Genomic DNA, 16,707 nt, shown 5'->3' with positions numbered 1-16,707 from the left:
CGCATCCAGACTGCGTACAAAGGAAATACTACTTCTTCACAAAGGAAGCAATTTCTAATTCTCAAATTTTACTAGGATAAATAACTTTGATTATCTTTTGGTGCTGTTTCTCTTTACAATTTAACTATTATTAATATTTTACTTCATCTTTCCAAGTGAAATGCTTGTCTTCTGTGGAGCTAATTTTATTTAAAATGCGTAGAATATGTACGAGTCTAGCTTGAGGCCATCAACTTAACCATGAATGAAAACCTATTACAAAAGAGACTTCATAGTATATCAACACACTGTACACCCTTCAATTGTAAGCCCTTCTAGACTTGCCAAAAAGAAGAGATAATAAGGATATAGGTCATATTCCAGGGGAAAAAAGTACAATTTGTTTTGGACACCTGACTTCATGGCTCACAAGCAGATGCTAACACCAGCCAACAGCAGTTCCAAAGGCATTTTCAGTTTCAGGAAGTAAAAGCGATCACTATTAAGCAACACAGCAGAATTTCTTTAGTAACATAAACTCTTAGAAATCCATCTTTCACCTTGAACAAAATTCCAGAATCAAATTTTAAAGAGAAAGATGGGAGTAGTTTCATAACAATTTTCCCATTCAGAAATCATATTCAGTATGTACGTTAAACTTCAGTTGCAGAAGGTCACATCAGAACAGTCGGAAACTACCAACAATGAAATTGGTTACAATATCTAATTCACTGTTACATAAAATGCATTTACAGTATAATAGCTAAGGAATGCATGTAATTTAAAGAGGCCTCCTATAGCAATCACTGAGACTGAACATATGCAGTATAATAGGTCTCAAATCCATTGCATTCACTGTAGAGTGCAAGAGCTTTTTCTGTCCATTGAGAGCCCCTGGCTTGGCAGGAAAGTCATACTGTCACATTATTATATTAAACTAAATCACAAATGCCAATCAGAAGAAGTATTCCTTTTGATTTTCATTGGCTGTGTTTTGCACGTTGAGCTCACTTTTCATTGCAGACTCAGCACTGTCTTCATTTTCAGATCCTTTTGCCTCATTTTTTGAATATATGCTTTTCTTTTTATAAATGCGGACGACTATGGCAGTGATGCAAAGTAGGATGAATATCACGACTGCTATCACACCTAGGAGAAGAAAAGAGAGACAGTCACAAAACAGGATATGCAAATAATAAAGCATGGGTTGGGGAGTAGGACAAAGAAGGAATGACTCCATTGCACAGTGTGTGTGTGTGGGGGGGGGGGGATGTTGCCAGGAAGCCCAAGAAATAGAAAGTCATATCTGCTTTTGCTACAGAAATAGTACTGCAGCATCAGCTATATGATAAACTATGGATGCCAAAACCTGCCACAGACTACTATAATTTTTTGAAACTTTTGAGGAAAAGTCCAGTAGAGATTTAGGGTAGATAGGGGCTGCCTGTTCCTCTTTCAGTTGCCTTCTCAGCCAGGCTGACAGCTCAAGCCACTGTAGGCTTGAGGAAYTGCTCTGCTCTTCAGGGACTTTGCCATCAGACTATGATATGGGATGAGACAGGGCACCACCACAACTTTGCTCCCCCTGCTCCCATGGGTACAGGACAAAGTACTTTCTCTCCCCTCAGTCACTCACATCCTTCAGCTCTCCCGCCCCATCTGCCCATCGGGAGGGAAGGGGACACACAGTCCCTCACCAGCCTTCCCCTGCCTGTCCGTCCGYCCTCGTGTCATTGCCCCAGTTTCAGGCAAGTGATCAGGAGAGCAGAGGTCCAGCGGGAGAGATGCATGGGGAAAAGCGTGTATCTGCAATTCTCAGCTAGGTCTTATACCAGTCTTGGCTGTGCATACAATCAAATCCAAGCTTGAATGGATTTGGTTACACAAAATTAATCCCATTCATAACCAGCACTCTGCACAAATCAGTTCAGAGCACAGATGAGTGGTCCTGGTTAAACAATGCCTTTACTGAGGAGCATTCGTAAAGGAAAGTATACAACAGTTTATCACAGAGACTCCAGTGAATATCGGTCAGCTGCCTATCTTCAGGTCAAATGGGACAAAACCTCTCACATTTATTCTGCTTTGTAGAAGGAAGATCCCGACTCCATCCAACTGCTTTTCATCTTAAAGGTTCTTATGATCTGCTTTAACTAAGGCTATCCTATATGTGTAACTGTCCTATTATAATGAATAGACACTAGACAAAATACAGAAGATATGGGTGAAAAGCAAGGCTCACTGTATGTTCAAGGAAAATTAAATAGGATTGGCTTCTTCCTTTCCCTGCAAGTTAGTGGCACTCAACCTGACATCCTAGATATGGCTGTGCTCTGCACAGTTGTGCAAATCTGGGGTCCTAAGCAAGCAGACTCAGTACCTACACAGAGGAAAGTGAGCAAGCTTCCTTTTCCAGCAGCTTTAATAATCCCACCTGATAGGGTAAAATCATTATCATTACAACCACCTGCACTATATTGTTCTAGCTGGACAGATAGAAGAGAAAGGAACAAAATAAATATAACTTTATTCAGTAGCTTACTGAGGTGTGGTACATGTCTGACATACAAGAGACTGCATATATTGGGCACTTAATCTTAAAGACAACTACTTAATATTTATTGAAATATTGCTAGAGATATACTGCTCCCAGAGCAACAGATTAAGAGMAGTGAAGAATGAGATACTTCCCCTAGAGATATTTATGGGGCTACAGACTTCCAGYCCTTTTCTTCCCATTTTCTCTCCATCCTTGGGTTGGTCTCAGCCCCCATGCAAATTGATGAGTCAGAGAGGAATTTGGGGAGGAAAGAAGCAGAAAGGAAGCAGAAAGTGCTTGTCAAACAGAGGGACAGGTAGCAAGACTTGACTACAGGGAGGAAAAAATAACAAACAGTCTGAGAAATGATCGTAATTCAGCAGTTCTGCTGTATAAGATGGAAAAACCTTCTGCATAAGCTGGGCCACTGTAATTGGCTACTACAACCACAATAAAAATACTTACTACCAAGAAAAAGTCCTCAAAAGAGAGTGCTGTAAATAAAAATGGACCATCCATTCTCAAGCAAAATCCAGCATTTATCAGTCTGTCATTCTCTAATATGAGCAGCATCTTTCTTTTATATTAACGGTCACAGATTTTTTACCTGATTTTTTTTAGATTGTAAAATTTGAGTAAATATGTAGTGATTTGGATCATCTCTAGATTAAATAGAACAGTCATTCTCTTGTTTCACATTAACAGTACTGACCTACATGTCTCCTATAAGGGCTTGTCTATAAACGAGCCTCAAACTTGAGGCAGCTGAAGGGGTGCAATTACCAGTTATACTGATTTAAAGGCACTTACATGGGCCTTTTGCTAAATAGWGTACAGTTTTCTTTATTCTACATTCTTTATTTAATTTCCTTTATTTTATTGTACTTGTTTTTGAAATAACTAGTTTTAAGCAGTAAAAAAACTGTGAGTACATATTCCCAAATGTGTTTARTAACAATAAAATTGTGAGGTAATTATTACCTTTAAAAACTGTAACTATTGTAGCTTGAAGTTCAAAAATGACTTTGTTGTTAGTACACTTAAAATTACTCACCCACACTAAATTATCTAGTACATAAAGTAATCTTGCGGGRAAAAAAAGGACTATGCAAAATAATACTTATCTTTTGCCACGATAAAGTAATTTTTGACAGTTAGACGCATAGTAGAACTCAGAAACTATACTTGAAATTCTGACTTCATCTGAGTTCACATATGTGTGTAAAAGTACTTGTTCACTGCATTTTCCTCAACATTCAATAATTATTTGATAAGCACTTAGATCTGTTTCTGTTGAAGAACAGTACTATAATGTGAACCTCTTATTAGTTATCACAATTCTAATACTGTTATACTTTTAACTTAGCTGCTTGTTTCAGGACAGTCAAATAAATAAACAGTTCCAAATTATTAGCAAGAAAAGACAGCCTGAAAAAAGCACTGTAAGTACCTTGAAATTGTGGATAAATACTAGTATACAAGCAAGGAACCTTCTAGATTTGATCACTTATGATTTTTAGTATCTTAAGAGCTAGATCTGTGGTAAGTCAGTAAGAACTGACCATAAGAAGTACCATTATTTAAATAACAGACATACGGGTGAAAGCAGGTCTTAACTCCACCTTCCAAAGCCCTAAATGCTTTTATCCTCAGTGAGCATCACTGGCAGCCTTATTCTGCTAAATCTTACTATGTCAGTTGTCTGTTCAGGCTTAAAAATGATGTCATATCCTTAAAAATGACACCTATTCCAAATTTAAAGGAATTTCCCTCCTCTATTCCCTATTCTTGCTGAAGTGACTAATGATCTACCGAATTAGGCGGTTGAAATAGCATTTTTCAAGAGGGAAAACAGGTTTTCTTCCCTCCTCAGAGAGGAAATGCCACCAGAACTTCTCCCAGGGGAAATTTCTCACAGGAGACAACCACACTCTGTGAAGAAAAAAGCTAAACTGTCATAGCCATATCCAATGATGGAAACTGAAATTCTCCTGCAGTATCCATATCCTCAAACTCTTCCTCTTAAGACTCACTTGGCTACTCTCTATTCCTGCCAAAAGGACAGAACTCGTAGGCTTCTCATCTGCTACTGGGGAGCATCTCAGCTCAAAAGATGTTCAGTGAGGAAGATACAGTAATTGAACCTGCATATCCTGATTATCAGTCCTATATTTTAAGCACAAGACTTTTACCCTAAACCACATAGAAAATATATTCTGTTAGTGATTTAAATTAAAGGGACTGTCATCATATTTACTTTGGGAGCACTTAAAATGTACGTGATTCTTCCACTGTGTCTTCATTAAAAATAAGTGTTTTGAAAAATGTTTGTGGACGATCATTTGTAGTTCTCTTTGAACTGGTTAAAGTGAACAAAAGAAATGGTAAGGAAAAAGAGGAGAAATGGTATTTCAGGCCAACAGTAATTAAATATTTTTAAAATATTTTAATATGCATACAGTGAAAGTGGCTCTCTGCCCAAGAATGTATTGTTTTCCAAATAATAACCAAAATAAAACATGCCTCAAAGGATTCATTTAAGGAATATGTGCCCCCATTTTCCCATGAAAGAGCTGTGCTGCTGAGATATATTAAACAAGAGATTCTTCATTTTAACTTATCCGTRTAGCAAAACCCAGCATTTTGGCAAAGCCAAAGAGCAAACATTGTTCTTTTTTAAATGTGTGCCATTTGCCACAACACATCTAAACACTTTGTTGTTAAGTTATAGGAACCAGTATTACACAGGCTGAAAATCTGTTTTTAATATCTTGTGCTTCAGCAGAGTATTCCAATCTTCAGAACACCGACATCATTACTTCATGTAAAAAGAAAACCAGAAAGTTACTGCTTGCATTTTAAAACACACTTTTATCTTTGTCTTTCAGTGCACATCATTTGCAATAAAACCAAATCCTTGTGTTTTCTTTTCCCCTTATGAACACAAAATTCCTACTAACTTCAGATCAGCACTGAAAGACTCACAGTTAGTGGAAAACTAAGGTTTCAGGGGAGTTGTTATAATCTCTATTACCTCCAATAACTGCAGAGTCACTTCTGATTGCATTAGCTAAGGGCTCTCCCTCATCTATTGGTCCAGAATGATCTGCAGCAGAAAAGGAAAGGAAAATGACAGATAAATAACAGGGTTCTCAAGATAAAGACATATGGTTACAGCTCGCATACGGTATGGAATAGTGGTACTCATGGGGTCCATAAGAGTGCAAGTGATGTAGCTCACACTTTACAGAGATGAAGAGAAAAATGAAAACATTCAGAGGAAAGGGCAAAGGCTAGAAGTAAGTATTAAGAGAATTATTTTTCAAATTACTCCTGAAGTGTTAACACACGTTGAAAAAAAAGATGGTAGTGCTGCAGGTCATGAGTCCTCAGATTGTGCTTTACAGATAGCAAGTGAAAACCATATGCTACCTGCAAATGAGTGGGTTGTTTCACTTGATGTTGAGTCAGCTCCAGTTAGCGTGCCACAGCTGGATTCAGTGAAGCGTCCCTTTACAAYGACGGGGACCGAGCTGCTGTGGCGCAGCGCAGCCTTCAAAGGAGCAATGTGGTTGAACTGCACGGAAGAGAGACATCCAATAAACCCCTGAGAGTTCGCCTTCATAGTCTCCTCATCTATGTCGCTGTTTTCTGTTAATCAAAAGGAACAGAACACAATTAATCATAGTGCAAACGAACAAAATAAAGTGACAGAAGAATAAATGAATAATTAACCTGTGTTCCTCTGAGCATATTTGAGTTACAGCAACATATGTAGATTCACTGCATCCCTTTCTTGTCTGTCTTTAATTAAAAGACAGCCACATACATTCAACATTTTTTAGGGATGTCAGCTGCCAGTCTGCTGAGGGAAATGCTTTTAACTTACTATAATAAGTTCTAAAGCAAAAAGATTAAAATGTAGCTAAAAATATTTAAATTAAAATGCATCTTTTTTTTTCATTCTGCAAAAAGATAAGGATGAATTATGTGTTCATGAAAAATACATATTTTATTAGGCTCCTCATAAATATGTACATTGATGGATCATATGCTTTCTACAGAYTCATATATCTACTCCTTCCCACCATCATCAACTGTGTCAAAACAAATTGTTTCTGAAGACCTTAGATTCAGCAAAGACGTGATTTTTTTTGTGAAATTAAAAAATACATATTGTTCCAACTGACTGTACATTTTAAGCATGATACTATTAGTTTTTTCCACTAAAAAAAACCAAAAAACAAAAAACCCAAAGCCTCTTATTCTTTTGAGCTGCCTTTCTAAATGTATGCGCCCTGTCAGACCTCACTATTTGCTCAGTATCTAATGTTCACTAATGCACTAGTCTGGCAATTATACAGTTTCTTGACTTTGACAGTTTTAAATTAAGCAAAAGCTCTGGAAGYACTAATTGCTCAAAGTGGACTCTTAAAGAAAGTACGTTTTAAAGTTTTAAATAAGTAGGAATGTTATCTCTTTCATTTGCTTCTACAGTTTATCTGAGAAGATATAGATCAACTTGTGAGCTTTATAATGGCTTCTGTGATAATTTTAAATACCGCTGTACAAGGCAATCTTCAGTACAATGAGTTTAATAGTGAAAACTGAGCTAATTTGTTTTGGTAGAATGTTGCAAAGTAACAAGAAAACTTCTTCCTCAGCTGCTCACTCATAGCCAGTGTACTATTAGATAGACGGATGTTAGCCAAATGTCTGCCCATCTAAACTGATAGATTACATAAAATGTGGATGTTTAACTGCCTCTTTTATGTGGATCTCATGTAAAAAAGACTTTAATCCAAGAGGACAAGAAAAAATTGTCCCAAAAGTCATGTAGAAAGAAATATACTCCTAACTATGTAGCAGATGGAAAATCTGAAGAGTGAAGGATTTTCTGTTAAGTTCTACTTTCCTATGCAAAGTATTTGGCAAATATTGTACGCATATAATACAAAAGGAAACTAGATTCTTAATAATCCTTAGACTCATTAGTTAGAAAAGACTATTGGGGTAAACTTAACTTTAAATTAGACTAAGTAATACCACTGGAAAAAGAGATAACACAAATGCAAAGTTTGTGTTGTGGGGAACACAAACTTATGTCAAATTTTCCTGACTGAAAATGACACACTGAAAAGATGTTGCTTAGTAATAAGATGCAATTATGCACTGTTAGGCATCTGTAACAGTTCATTTGGGAAAAGTACTCAACATTTTTCAGAGAATAAAGCTAAATTACCCCACCTACATTGTCTCATTCAAAAAAGAGAAAATAAAATAAAACAAAACAAAAAAACAAAAACAGAAACAATCCTCTCTTTTGAATTCTACTTCAGTTGTTGGTTGCCTATGAAGCAGTATTGAAAGTCAGCAGATAGACATGTCCTAACAGAACATTTCAAGGTAAGAAGGTAAGGACTGTGCAACCAAAAGATTTCAGTGTGAGCTCCTTGCTTTTATGGTGATGATAATCAGGCTTTCAATTTTTTTCAAATTCCTGATGAATCTTATCTTATCTCAGATCCATTTTTTTCMTTTCTTTGCTTAGCGTTTTCCAGGATGCCTATCATTTCACTCAGCAAAAGGGGTTTTTTTAACCTACCCAATAGAAAAAATTTAATGACCATTTGACATTCAGAGTTAAGTTTGCAGCTGGAGATGCTAATGATGAACTCAGAATGGACTGTCATAAAATCCTACGTTTCTACAACAGTCTTGCAGAGGCACATATATTTTATTACAGCCATACTTTTGCATTACAAGTGTTTATTACAATTAAGAGTAACTATATCGACACAATCACAGACTTCAGTCACATTTAGATTTTATTTCTATAGCAAATGTGCAACCAGGTAAATGCAGTGACACTACACACTAGCTTTTTTAGAGCATAAAGAAATGCAAGATTATTTTACTGAAGTTTAGGTTTAGATTTAAGTGTTTGGGAGTCATCACCAGGAGATAAAGTGCTTTGGCCAAAAAATACCCTTCTCACGTAGATCAGAAAGTTTACATGCTTTCATGTGTTGTTGCTAGTGGTTTTCATTAGAAAGTAGTTTATTTGAGGAAGAACACAATTTTTTTTCAGTATTAAAAATCTAGCAGTGAGGAGTTACAAATAGGTGTTATTTCTGGAGTTATCATTTGCCACATTGTTGAGAGTGACTAGAAGAAAAACACTTWTTTTAATATTTCATTTTAATGTTTTATTTTGAACATTAGAAGGCAAATATATGCCAACAGAGTTATTTCATCAAATTGAAGTATCTTGGCTAAATCCCTGAACATTGATTTTTAAATACTTGCATTTCATCCAAGATTTTAAGACTGTGGAAACTTTCTATTTCCCCAAATGCTTGCTCTGAAAAGCTTCTTTACTGGAAGGGTGCCTAGACAAGCTTGGCTGACTAAATTAAAAATCTGATAGAAAAAAATCCAGTTTTTAAAATACGCCTCTCATGAATTTGCTGGACTACCTTTATGTGTGTATTAAATTAAAGCAGCTGTGTAGAAAATGCATGTTTTACACTAAAAAGCATATATTAAAATCTTTTCTCAACCAACTTTAAAAGACTAAATTTTATTATTTTATTACTATGTGAATTCCCAAATAGCGACAAAAAGCTGCTCTAACAGAAATACGAGTTTTCAAAGGAACAATTAATTAGTATGTGCTTTACTTTGGCACCTGTGTAGGAGTACTCAGACATTACTGTTTTAAAAGGCTGATTTTAAATTAACAATTTGAATTATCACTATATTTTACATATTAGTGGAGCACAGTGAGAGTTTTACAATTCTATCATTCTTTTATCAATAAAAACTGTTAAAAGTTAAAGCTCTTCCTTCTTCAGCAAGCTGTACAGTTATTAATTATCCTCAACAATATTCCTGTAAGTTAGTCTTACATATACTGCAGAGACAAGTAAACTAATACGGAAAAGAACAAATTGGCTACAAACAGATATGAATAATTTTAAGATAGAAAAATTACATTTTAAATCTGGGTACAAAATATTCTTGAAGAGATCAATTTAAAATTATTTTATCGTTTTAACTTTTAACAGTTTAGTGAAACTTTCTTTTTATTTATTATTAAAATAACCACTTTTACATTGCATGAGGTGTCCATACCTTGGTCATACCTCGGTTTAACTGAAAATCATGCTTAAAATCATGCATTCTCTTAAACTGTGAAACTCTACATATAAATCAGATCTAAGCTTGCTAAAAACATATTCTTATCTTAGTTGGCAGGGAAAGTTTAACCACTGTCCCCTAAGAAGAACATCTCCCAGGGCTGTCTGCTCTCCTACTGGCCTGGCTAGGAAGCTTTGTCGTGGGCAAATATGGCTTTCCTCGGGTGAAGTGAATTACTTTATCAGCGTGTTACTGTAAGGAGAGAGGCTTCCTACAGCTTCCTGCAGCCCTCCTGCCGTGTGGGGTGCTTTGAGGAGGAGTACCTGTGAAAGGGAAGACCTCTAAGCGTCCCTTTTGGCTTTCATCCTGCAAGCTGGGTGGCTGGATATGCTTTCCTCTCCTTTCCCTTAAGACTTGACATTCACATGTTTAGCTGAGCCTCAACATCCTTTAGCTCTCAATCTGTTTTGTCACCATAAGGGGAATACACGGGTCTTTAACATGGAAAGCTTAGATTTTGGGAAATGAGAGAGCACTAATATCTTTTTCTGGGATTTCAAAATTAGCTGAGTAACAAACTCAGATTTGCTTTAAACAAAAACCTATATAGGCTATAGATACATATAAGGCTATAGATAACTTCTCTGTAATTCCATGCCTCATGCTACTCTGCTGATGCAAAACAATTGCATAAATAATCACATATTGCTGATGTAATACAATCACATGTAAGACAAGGAAAGCAAGCATTCAGAAACTAGAAGACAACATTGGTCTTTAATTTAAAATACTGATCAAAAGAGGCTTTTTTTCCCTGAAAATGTACATTTTGTTATATTGGATCAATTATATTTTTAAGTAAAATTATGAAAGCTTTGATATGAAATTTCATAACAAAGAAGTCAAATCCTTTACTTCATTGTTCATTGTGATATTGCACTTACATGAGTGTGTTTGGGACAGAATAACATGTTCCAAAACATTACTAATACTTGATTCAATTTTATTATTGATTTATTTTTAAGTATGTCTTAAACAATTTTCATCTAATGGTTTATATTTCAACTAATATTGGTTTATATACATGCTAAAAATTATGATTTTCTATTCTCTCTCTTTGCATATCTACATACTAGTTCTTTGCTAGACTGTGTTCTATAAAAGTAATTTCTAGTTGCATATTAATTTTGAAGACTTTAGTTACTTTTCTAGTCAGAATAGATCAAATGGGCATATTTCCCCAAAAAATCACAACCATTCAATAATTCGTTTTTTTTAAAAAAAACATATACATGATTTTTAAATTATTTAAATTTATTATTTAATCCATTTTAAGGTAACTCTAGTCAGTACTCTGTTATTACAAATATGAAAATAATAATCATGGAATAAATTTTTCAAAATGATGCTTTCACATCTTCTAGATGCTTCTCTTAGAACATAAAAWCACAAGTATTTGCTGTCTGAGCCATTAAATTATTTACACCTAAAACGTCACATTCAAATCTCTCACAAATACTCCGTCTACATATGTGTTTTTTAAAACAATGATAGGTCAGACGTCACTTTAATTATGCATCTGTTTTGAAACTATAAATATTCTGCGAGCCTGAATGTACCACGAAACCTTTTTTTCCAGCCAATGTTCATGTAGGAAAGGCTACATTGGGAACTGATGTGCGTGTACGTGTGCACACATATGTGTGTGTGWGWGAGAGAGAGAGAATTAAACTCTCGTTTTACTCAGAGCAGAGACAAAGGCGATCAGCATATGCCTTTTGTACAGCTTTCGTTTGTATGACTTGAATGTGGTCAGATAGATGCAGGTCCAGACTTACTGCCCGTAATCCAGCGGCATGAAGGGCATTTATAGATAATGCTTTACTCATCAGCAGGAGATTTTATGGTAAAACAGCAGTTTTCTACTTTCATACTCAGGACAATATTTCTGAGTCTGTTACAATGGCAGAAACATTGATTTACCAAAGCTGTTACAGTATTCCCAAAGGTCCTATATCACAAGTGGTAGATATATAGATCCTCGAGGCACACCTCAGGTATGTAGTAGTAAAATTCCTCTAAACTAAACCACATAAAACTGAACGTTCAAAAACACTATATAGAACTTCAGTTTTAGGCTAGGTATTGTAAAAAAAACATGTAAATAGTTCCCACATGCATAAGGGAGCAAGATAAAATAATATACCATCTATGCCAATCTGAGATGAAAACTCAATTTCTGCTATGTCACACATCACTTTTCTGAATTTATTTCTACAAAAAGCCTTGTTAACATTTTAGTTTACTTAAAGGGATTTTAAAAGAATGGGAAGCCATTGCTCTCCTGCAGTCAGTTCGCTGGCTAAATGGTAAAAAACCACAGAAAGATCAAAGGAAGCAGTTCATTTTCCAGTCTCATTTTGAATAAAAGGTGCCATAATTTGTTAAAAATATTTTCTGCATTAAAAACAGAGTTGCTGACAGTAATGGTAAAAACTAGTATGTCATATATAACCCTAAATCCCTAAGTTCTGTAAAGCTATGTACGATCTTTTCCAGGAACCAGTATTTTGGCAGACCTGTTTATTCTATACTCCCCCTAAGACTAAACATAAAGGGATGAAAATAATCAATCTTAACTACAAAATAGTGAAAAAGTCAATGCAACATTAATGTATRCTACAGACTATGCCAGGCTTTATAGCTCTCTTTCACACTGTTGCAACAAAAAGTGCTATTAGAGCAAGAACTCACAAATGGACCTTTACTTGATACTGAAATGTAACAACACAGATTTTAAATCACTTTACAGGAAAGAGAAATAAAAATTTCCCCAAAATTTTTACTAGCACTACACATTACTCAATCACTGAGGTTTCCCAATATGATAAATATGAAAATAACAAGATCCTGAGATTTCTAGTTCAGCCTATTTTATTTTAACATAATTGACAGAATGGCAGATGCAGATAGGTAAATTAGATTTTCATCACTACAGAAGACAGCTTACGATAAATCCGCATTAGACAAAATGTTTTCCCATAGCTTAATTTGCTTTAAAAGAGTAACTCCAACAAGGATTTTTTCTTAAACTACCTTAACCCTAACTCKTTCCTTCAAAATCTGTCACAGGAAGTTTCTCAAATATGGTACCTGATTAATACCACTCTGTGGCCTTTGTGTATGATTTGACAGTGATTTATTTTTTCATGAGAGTAAGAAAAATGTTGTGTTCCCTAACGCTTGATTGCAAAATGAAAGGGGTAAGATTGAAATTATTTTTAATGGAACCCACTTGCTCATTTTTCAGGAAGCACTTACACATGATTATATTTGCATTTCGACAGGACTGAAGTTTCTACCTTGATTGTCACTCAGTGTCTAATTAAGTCCAAGACAACACATATCTCTTAGTGAGATTAGGGTTATTACTTTTTATGTGGCATGATGAGAAATTGATCTATGTTTTGGAAATTCATGTGGCATTCCACTTACCTAAAATCTTGCCGAGTGTGAGGGACTTGATTGCATTGAATTCTGTGCCTGAAGACAGAATAAATTTCATTTTTTCATTCTGGTTAACCTGCAGAATGGTTCAATGAAAAAATGTAGAATAGTGGAAAAGATATTAGTCAAAGTTTGCAAAAAGGAGAGAAGATGAAGGTTAAAAATAGAAAGAGCCAAAGAAAACCTTTGTTAATTGTACCATAAAAACTAATCAACGAATTGATGATCAGCTTCCTCAGATCACTGATTATGACTGTGAAACTTCCTAAGTATCCCACTTAGTAAAGCCATTATTTATCTTATTGATTTATATAGTTCCTTCTTAGACATCTATAGGATGAATTAGACTGATAAACCTCTGAAAACACAAAAAAGGCTCTTGTAATTAAAAAAAGGCATTCAACATTACATAATAATAGTAATAAACAGTACCTAATTAAAGATTAATACTATACTGTAAATGATCTGCCCCCATGATCCCTCTAGAACAACTTGCCTTTAAGCCTTGCACTAGTACATAATTATGCAAATTCCACTCTTGCTCCAAAACACTAACATTCATTTTTTTAACATTTATTTTAAAGTTAAGGCTTTTAATATATTAGTATCTAGAAGTAGAATATTAAATATTTCCATCTTATCATCCAATTTCATCAAAAATAATGCAAAAAACAAAATCCAAAWTTTTCTTGATTTTTTTTTCCTTAATATTCATATTCCTTTAACGTAAAAAGGAGCTGGTAGAATTAGACAAGCAACCTTAAATTATGATCTAAGTGGTAACGTGTCTGAATTGTTGTTTGATACTTTATTTTAAGGAAGAAAACAAAACACAAGACCCCAAAGGAGTAAGAAGTGATCCCCATTTTACAAATTTTGAAGGTTTAGCCATAATGCAATTAATTGTATTCTCTTTTAAAACAATGAGGAAGAACGGACCTTTTTTATAGAAAATTGGCCTTTTAATAGAAAAGATAGACATCAAAGAGAATGCCTAATTGAGGCTTACACTAATGCTCAACATGAATGTGCTACGTTTCACTTTATTTATTTGAGCTGCTAAAACACAGTTTATTTTGGGGTATTTTTCATTGTTTTTATGTCATTTTACTTTGTGTTTTGTACTTTTTGATGACAATCCACTNTTTTTGCTTAATTGAATTACCTCTACAAAGAGAATTTCCTCTTCTCTGTTAATCTTCACGTGTTGCAATTGTCCATCAGCCAGGCTTTTGAAATTGATATTGAAGACATCAGGATCTTGATAGCTGTCTAGCTTATACCTAATCTGTAAACTTCCTGCAGGGATTGGTAAAATGGCATATTAAACTATGTACAAAACAGATGGTATACATAATACATAATTCTTCCATTTTYACATGCACATTTGTAGGGTACAATCGTGAGATAAATATCTTATTTTTTAGAGGGATCAACTTAACTAATAGAAATTGACATAACTAAGAAATGAAAGAATGTAACAGGAAAATAAATAGAAATATTGGAAGTGCGAAGTAATACTAAAGATAATCATAAGCTGTAGCAAGTCTGGATAATGACTTAAAGAGTAAAAATGTGCAGCAATTTATTTATGTATTTTTAAAATTCAGCTCAGACAGAAAGAGTTGGCCTGATAGCTAATATCAGTATGATTTATCATATAAAACTCATCTTATTACCTTAATAACACTGTTCTTGAATAATGTTTACATTGTTCAGAGCTCTAAAGTCTCTGACCAGTTGACAAATCATTCTCACTTTCTATTTCTCTGTGTTAACTCTTAGTATACTGTCCCTGCACATATAGCACATATACAGACTATTCCACACCAGATCAGAGACTTCGTATCAGTCATAGATGGACAGCAACTTTCTAGAAAGCAAGACAGAGATCACTATAAGAAAACACGAGCAGAGCTCGGCCTCTCATGAGTAACGCGTGTTCTACCTCACATGATGGGGAAGACATCCCGGTACTATTCCACATCCAAATGCATATCCAGAAAAGTCACAGTCCCTTTCAGCATGTGACCCGTGTGACTCGAATGGTCAGAACTTGCTATAATTTTTTTGGACAAACTCAAGGATTTCATTTAATCTGATTTCATTTTAATTCAAAAAATGAAGATTTTAGCCAGATGTAAGACAAGGAAAACAAGCATTCAGAAATTAAAAGACAAGCGGAAAGAATGGAAAACAAAGACTGAATAAAATTTGATGCTTGGCTGAAATGGACACAGGTCATCTGACATCAATTACGTTACATGTATTTTCACCAGGAATACAATTAGTCTACAATAATAGCTGAACAAAACGGCCTTTAATTCATTTGGAAAATGGGTGATATGGTTTTAAAAAGTACTTCATATCATTGTTTATCATAAATATTTGGTACTTTGTATGTGTATAATGGACACAGCAGATGTACTTTGTCTCAACTTTGAAGCTTGCAAAAAATGTAATCTGAAATATTTTACTGCATTTCTAAAGGATTTCCAGAAATAATATTTTTTACTGATGGCATTTAAAAAAATGCAGTAAAAATTTGAATTACAGTAAGAGGAAATATTAGAGTGTGGCTGCAGCAATTTTCAGGTAGAAGACACTACTTGGTACAGCTGAAAAATAAATCCACCATCTAAAGCAACAACAGGACAATCCTTCATTTGTGATTCAGGCCCAGGAATCAGAATGAACCTGGGTTGGCAGCTATGAGGTCTGTCAGTGTTTCCRCACAGTCTAGCTGAACACTCACCGTTTTTGGTGAGAATGACCGAGAGATATTCGTTGTAGAAGGAGCTGACATAAAGCAGTAAGCTTGGCGTCCGTGTTGTTCGGAAGGTAAACGTAATTGCCTCTCTGTTCAGTGTCATGTCAGCGTAGAAAGAAGAGGCATGAGAACTGGAATTTTTAGCTAAGGTGTAGTATTCTTGAAAATTGTATGTCACAGAAGTGCCAGTTGCAAAATAGGCTGAGATCTCTGAAACAACAGGCAATTCACTTTTAAATATCATGCAAAATAATAATAAGGCTTTTTTCTTTTTCCACCACAGAAAGAATAAAAAGTAYTTAGTTATAATGATAAAGCTGAAAAAGAAATATTAATGGAACTACTATTCAGGACTGTAAAGAATAATAGACTCCTCYTGCACCAAACACCCAGCTAAATAAGCAGATTATCTATCTGTTGTACGAAGAAGAGTTTCTTTTTGTCTGGGTTTGAATATGCCTTCTGTTTTTTTCCTGTTTATCCATATTGTCAGGCCCGTATGTCTATGTCGTCTTGCCTTTGTCTACTGTTCCTACAGAGAAATGGGTGTGGGGGGAGGAAGCACAAATACACCACACCTAAAGCACTGGGAGAGATAGATCAGATAGGAGAAAGGAAAAGGAGAATACAAACTGGGTTACAGTCTTCTCACAGAAGAGGCATTCATAGAGGGTCTCTTTGTCTCTGTTTCTCCTCACAAAATTTTCCAGCTAAAAGTCACTGTCTTGGACTATATTGTTTTTGCACATAGCCTCCACACTTGTGACAY

The 16,707-nt window shown here is 35.0% G+C and overlaps 1 protein-coding gene across 2 annotated transcripts in view; it reads right to left on the bottom strand.

The window, feature by feature from the left end:
* Positions 1 to 736: 736 nt before the first annotated feature.
* LOC146601019 (contactin-associated protein-like 4) overlaps positions 737 to 16,707 on the bottom strand; it is a 230,671-nt gene continuing 214,700 nt past the window's right edge. For both annotated transcript variants that reach the window (XM_085312730.1, XM_085312739.1), the window contains exons 19-24: positions 15,924 to 16,148; positions 14,334 to 14,467; positions 13,157 to 13,244; positions 5,951 to 6,169; positions 5,553 to 5,624; positions 737 to 1,128 (exon numbers count right to left, since the gene is read on the bottom strand). In XM_085312730.1, coding sequence (XP_085168856.1) covers positions 935 to 1,128; positions 5,553 to 5,624; positions 5,951 to 6,169; positions 13,157 to 13,244; positions 14,334 to 14,467; positions 15,924 to 16,148 — 932 coding nt within the window. In that variant the 3' untranslated portion in view covers positions 737 to 934. The remainder of the gene's footprint in view (positions 1,129 to 5,552; positions 5,625 to 5,950; positions 6,170 to 13,156; positions 13,245 to 14,333; positions 14,468 to 15,923; positions 16,149 to 16,707) is intronic.

Source organism: Rhea americana, unplaced genomic scaffold, assembly GCF_003343005.1.
Source record: "Rhea americana isolate MKP2758 unplaced genomic scaffold, rheAme1 scaffold_11, whole genome shotgun sequence".
NCBI classification, from domain to species: Eukaryota; Metazoa; Chordata; class Aves; order Rheiformes; family Rheidae; genus Rhea; species Rhea americana.
The sequence above is the reverse complement of the archived record's forward strand: the minus strand, read 5'-3'. Positions and strand labels throughout refer to the sequence as shown.